The sequence below is a fragment of the Typopeltis vanoorti genome, chromosome 24 (genome assembly GCF_054136105.1).
Source record: "Typopeltis vanoorti isolate ZY-2024b chromosome 24, IOZ_Tvanoo_1.0, whole genome shotgun sequence".
Taxonomy (NCBI): Eukaryota; Metazoa; Arthropoda; class Arachnida; order Uropygi; family Thelyphonidae; genus Typopeltis; species Typopeltis vanoorti.
This window is the reverse complement of record NC_143572.1, coordinates 29317367-29323366: the sequence shown is the minus strand read 5'-3', so window position 1 is coordinate 29323366 and position 6000 is coordinate 29317367. Positions and strand designations below refer to the sequence as shown.

Here is a 6000-nt window from a genome sequence, read left to right as displayed (position 1 = left end):
GAAAGTGCAAAACTTTGCATTCTACTTGTAACCATTATGATTTGTCTGGCTATTTACATCATCCTCCAGGATTGTAGGAAATCTGTTATTTAGTGACATCGAATTACCTTATATTAAAAAACAGAGAAGGACGATTTTAAATAAATAAAAAAGGAAAGAATAACATTTTGAAGTCTAAATTCATGAACATTTTGTACTCAAGGATAAGGAAGACGTTCCACAAAGAAACAAGAAGTTTAAAATTATCTTTGCATTCAAGGAAATTGCAAAGGAATCGATATGTTAAAGAAGATACGAAAGAATAGATGCATTCTCTCTTGAGAAAAGTTGTGTTCGAATTATCTTTTGGTTTTCAAAGAAAAATATTCAGTTAATGATATTTTAATGGCCATTGATAAGAAAGGAAGAAAATATGCTTGATAGGTTTCAAGTTGTGATATTAATTTTCTTTGTCTCTCACTCATTCTCTTAAGTTAGCTTATTACTATAACAAAACACCTGTTCCAATTAATAATGTGATATTAACTGAAAAGTTGATAAACGATTTCTAGTATATAACCAGGGAGAAGAAAACAGAAATACTACTTTCCTTTTGCTAATTTTTGTCCTCCTTCATTTGAATTAAATTATCTGAAAAAATAGTGGATATTTCCTCTTATCATTAATTAAAAAAAATTAAACAATAGTGGCCCAAATAAAGAGCCGTAAGATACGCCATTGGTCACTTATGTGCATTCCCTTGTATTCCACTCTGCTCTACTATTTTCTTCGATGTCAACCCATCAACCATGCTCTTGTTCACGACATCTGCTTCATTTCCATCTTCATTTGCTCCACTTTACGTAATGGAGCTTCTGTATCCTGTCTATACTGAGATACGGCAAATCGTAGTATAATGGTAGCCATTAACTTTATAACACTTCGCACTCACTAATATGAAAAGTAAATAATATACTAAGGCAAGACCCACCTTTCACAAAATCGTATTGGGCTATCCACACCATAAAGTATCACATTCTTAGGTATCCACCATTCTTTTGTCCTGCCCTCAATGAATCATTGAGGGCAGGAAAAAAGACTAATATGTTTACCATAATTCTAGAGATAATGATCTGTGCAGGGAGTTGCTAACTGTATCTTGAAGATCCTTCTGTCTTGGATCAATGCCATCTCTTCACTATTTATTTATTTATTCTGATAGAGCTGACTACTTAAATTAAACAGCATGGTTAAGACAATGTCAAATCACTTGCACCTACTCATAACACACAGTCCGATATCCCATGGAATCATTTGCAGATGCAGAGTATTCGCACTGACATTTTTTGGCACCATAAGCGAATTCATTTCCTCCACCTCTGTGCTCGCATGATTGCTGTTATGTCATTACATTATCTCTATCAGGAAAATACACCCTCGCAAAACGATTATTATTAATTTCTCTGTTAATTCTACGTGTGACAACTTTTCAGAAAAATATTTCTCTCCTGCAATAATCATCTAAATAAGCCAAGCCAAACGTATATGTGATAGTGAAACTCACAATTTTGTGAAAGAAATAACAAGTAATAAAAGAATAAATAAATTAAAAACCAAAACAACTAAAGTATCCCTTGCAGGCGTAGACTTCTGTGGCTAATTGGTTCAAAAGATATATTTCGGTGATTACACCACATTTTTTATTATTCAGTTATAAAAAATACTGAAATAATAATTCCCGACAAGTTTCGTAAATCGTAGGATTTACATCTTCAGAGGGTAAATAGTATAACTTAACGTTAAAACAAGAGAATTAATAAATACAAATCATAACCGTCTGGCTATTCATAAACTCAAATAACAGACTGCAGATATAAAACGTTATTGACGTTGAACAATACTGGACGATGTCACGTGTTCTTGTTCTCGTTCATACAGTCCGAGCTCAGATTGAGGTAGATTTTTTATTTGAGCTGACCACACTTGATGGACAATTAAACCTTGATTTTTATTGTAGTAGGTTGGGTTTGTTTAGCATATTAGCAGCTTCTTTAAATTTTCGTATATAACTGTTGTTTTCTATGTATGAAGTCGTCGTTTTTTGCCAGAGTACATCGTGTCCAGTGGAAGTGAAATGGAAAGCAAGACCAGTTTTTTGTTTTCTTTTGTATTGTACGTCTTTTTGGTGTTCAGCCATGCGTATTGCTCCAGATCTTCCTGTCTGTCCTACATAGTAAATCCCGCTAGAGCAATGGATTTTGTAGACTCCTGGTTTTTTAAGAGGATGATGAGATGGTTTTGGTGGATGTAGGAATCTTGAGATTTTTTCTATAGGAAGGAAGGCTACTTTTATGTTGTGTTTGTTCATTAATTTGGCTAGCTTGTCGGTAACATTTTTGATATAAGGAAGCGAGATTGCGTTTTTGTAAACCTGTTTTATTGTGTTGTTAGTTGGAGGGATTTTAAGGATTCTCTTGATGGTTTTTGTTTCATATCCATACTGTTGGAGGATTTGTTAAGTATTTTAGTTCTTCATTACATCTTTCTTGTGTGCTGGAGATATTGTATGCTCTGTCTCGAAGAGTTTTAATTAAGCTTATTTTTTGTGAAGGATGGTGGTGTGAGGTTGCATTTAGAAATCTTCCAGTGTTTGTCGGCTTCCTATATACTGAGAAGGAGAGTTTACGTTCTTCGTTAACTTCTAATAGAATATCCAGAAAAGGAAACTTTTTATTTTCTTCTTGTTCTAAAGTGAATTTTATGGTGTTGTGCAAATTGTTGAGATAATCTTTGAAATTGATAAGTTCATCTGTTGATCCATTGAATATGATGAAAATATCGTCCACATAGCGTAGCCATATTTTTGGTTTTTTTATGATAATCCTTAAGAGCATTGCTTCCAAATTGTTCTATAAATAGGTTTGCTAATACTGGTGATAATGATGAACCCATGGCCAAACCTTCTTTTTGTTCCCAGATTCTGTCTTCATAGGTGAAAAAAGTATTGTTTATACAATGTTTAAAAAGATTTAAGATGTCTGGAAGGAAGAGGTCTTCTAGGAGGTTCAAAATTTCTTGTCTCGGGACGTTTGTAAACAAGCTGATAATGTCTAGACTAGCTAAGATGTCTGTTGGACCGATATGTATATCTTTCACTTTTTCTATGAAATGTTTACTATTTTTTATGAAGGAAGATGTTTTTCCTGTATGTTGTGAGATCATGTTGGTGAGGTATTTCGCCAAGTTGGAAGTCGGTGACTCTCTTCCATCTACTATTGGTCTTAAAGGTATATCTGTCTTATGGATCTTTGGAACACCATATATTCTTGGTATCAAAGGATGTTTTGATTGTAAGTTTTTTTTAAGTTCTTCCGTCCAGAGAGGCACTTTTTTTAATAGGTCATTTGTTTTTTTGTGTGTATGCCAAGGTGTGGTGCAATCACCGAAATATATCTTTTGAACCAATTAGCCATGGAAGTCTACGCCTGCAATTACAAACTTACGGTGAGTGCTTCTGGCATAAAGTTATACAACTAGAGAAACCTACGCATTAAACATCAACTTCATTAACCGTCTAATTTTCCTCATCCGATGCAGAGATAACGAAGGGATCTCGAAACTCATCAAAATCAAACGCATTCCATACAAACAAGGCCTCCAGAATTTATCATAAAATGGAACTAGCTTTTCTAAGAGAAAGAATTACAGTCACTAGAGCTGAATTAGCATTAATTAGTAATAACACTTTTTCTCTTCATAATGAACTGGCCACATCTCTTCCATCCTACCTAAGGAACAACATCGATAGTGTTACATTCAACAAAGCAATAGCGATCTCAGAACAGAAGAAACTATATACGAAAATTTAAAGAAGCTGCTAATATGCTAAAAAAGCCAATCCAATGCAATAAAAATCAAGATTTAACTCTCCATCAAGTCAGCTCTAATAAAAAATCTACCTCAATCTGAGCTCGGACTGTATGAACGAGAACAAGAACACGTGACATCGTCCAGTATTGTTCAACGTCAATAACGTTTTATATCTGCAGTCTGTTATTTGAGTTTATGAATAGCCAGACGGTTATGATTTGTATTTATTAATTCTCTTGTTTAAACTTTAAGTTATACTATTTACCCCTTGAAGATATAAATCCTATGATTTACGAAACTTGTCGGGAACTATTATTTCAGTATTTTGTATAATTGAATAATAAAAAATTTGGTGTAATCACCGAAATATATCTTTTGTTTGAAGTATCCCTGTTTAATAAGGCCGTGTGTACTCGACTCAATGATCCCAATGCTGGGAAACTTAACAAGAATGCATTGTGCGTCATGCGAAATTGATATCTAAGGGGGGGGGGGTCCAAAATTCACCACCAGGAGACGTCGTAAACATTGAAGGCATGGAATTTGCACATCATTGAACTGGGTATGTGCCAAAAAGGATTTAAAAAGATAGACACGGAATTTTCCTCTTCATTCTGATAGTTAATACCATCCACAGTGATGGCACTAACCTTGCCCAATGCGCTTTGTTCGTGAAGCTGTCTTCATAACAATTGCAATGTTGTTGCTGCACTCCCCAAATTTCGTCGCCTGAACAAATATCGACAAGGTCCACTATCTCCATGTGCTCTGTGACGAATGATTACTTGAAGAAACGGGATCAACGAGAGGTGGACCTGGCAGAGGTCGCAAACCAACCAGTTCACAACCAAATGAATCAAGTTGCTACCTGTTGTGGAGCAGGCCATGAATGAAAGCGTTGGTTCCTGAAGTGCACGTGCTGTCTCGCCTGCCTGACATTCGCTTTAACATTCCTTGCTTAAGTGGAGTTGGATGCTGCGTGGCAGTGGATGATTTTGTGGAGAGAGATGGGCTTCACTTTCACCTGAACAGAGTTATGAATACCCACAGTTTCGGGGTATGGGTTATGCAAAATCCACATTCAATGAACAAATTCCTTTTCATTCACCCAAAGTCACTGTTTGGTGTGGGTTTTCAGCTTTGTTTATCATTGGACCATTCTTCTTTGAGGACATTCGCTCGGGGTCCTGGGACCTGCTCAGTTACTGTCAAGAGGTATCGGGATATGATAAAAATTTTGTTGTGCCACAGTCACAGCAGTGCCAGCGCATGGATTCGGTAAGTTTTCATGCGTTAAAGGATCCCTCCATACATAGGTAGATCGGTACAGGAGGTTCTTCGAAAACATATCACGGAAGTCGGAGTGATTAGCCGTGCGTTTCCCACTGCATGAGCATCTCGTTCTCCTGATCTGACCCGCTGTGAATTCTGGTTCCGGGGATCATTCTGGTAACTTACCAGAGCTAAAGGAAAACATAACGTAGCCTGCGCAACATAAATCCTGACCCACTGCCTTCTGCCGTTTAACGCACTGTGCAAAGGATGTAGTCTGTGGCATACCGGGAAGGGCAGAACATTGAACAGTACAGACTGTGAATGCATAATGGAAGCGAATTAAAACATTATTTATGTTTGTGTCGCTTTCTTCCCTTCTTATGCACGCACACACACACACACACACATAGAGAGAAAAATTATATCTACAATCGGTACATCGTTCTCTGGTGGTGAGTTTTGGAACTACTTCTTTCCTCAGATATCGCTTCCGCATGATGCACAATGCAAAGGAGGTTTCCTAGCATTTGGATCACTGGGTGGAGCTTTTGTGCAACTCATTCCCAATAAACTGGACTTATTAATTAATTAAAAGTCCATGAACAAATAGCATAAAAGCATTATCAAATCTATTATAAATAATTAACGGGTCAAATTTCGCTTTCTAAAAACCTAATCAAATTACTGAAATCTACGATATTTTTTTTTTCTGATTAAAAAGAAAACTAAAAAAACTCTGAATGCATATGCTAATGATTGTATGGGATGTAAAAGTCCTTATGAGGACTGGCTTAAAGGGGCGAAGCAAGAATGCTTTTCATCTTCCCCGTTATCTGTAGAAGGGCAGTGTAGGGATAAGGTGTTATTGAGCTATTA

The 6000-nt window shown here is 36.2% G+C and overlaps 1 protein-coding gene across 1 annotated transcript in view; it reads left to right on the top strand.

The window, feature by feature from the left end:
- The first annotated feature begins 4908 nt into the window (after positions 1-4908).
- Positions 4909-6000, top strand: part of LOC150093058 (very long chain fatty acid elongase 7-like) — an 83709-nt gene continuing 82617 nt past the window's right edge. Inside the window, exon 1 of the mRNA XM_090414134.1 lies at positions 4909-5127. Within this exon, the coding sequence (XP_090270260.1) occupies positions 4909-5127 (219 nt within the window). The remainder of the gene's footprint in view (positions 5128-6000) is intronic.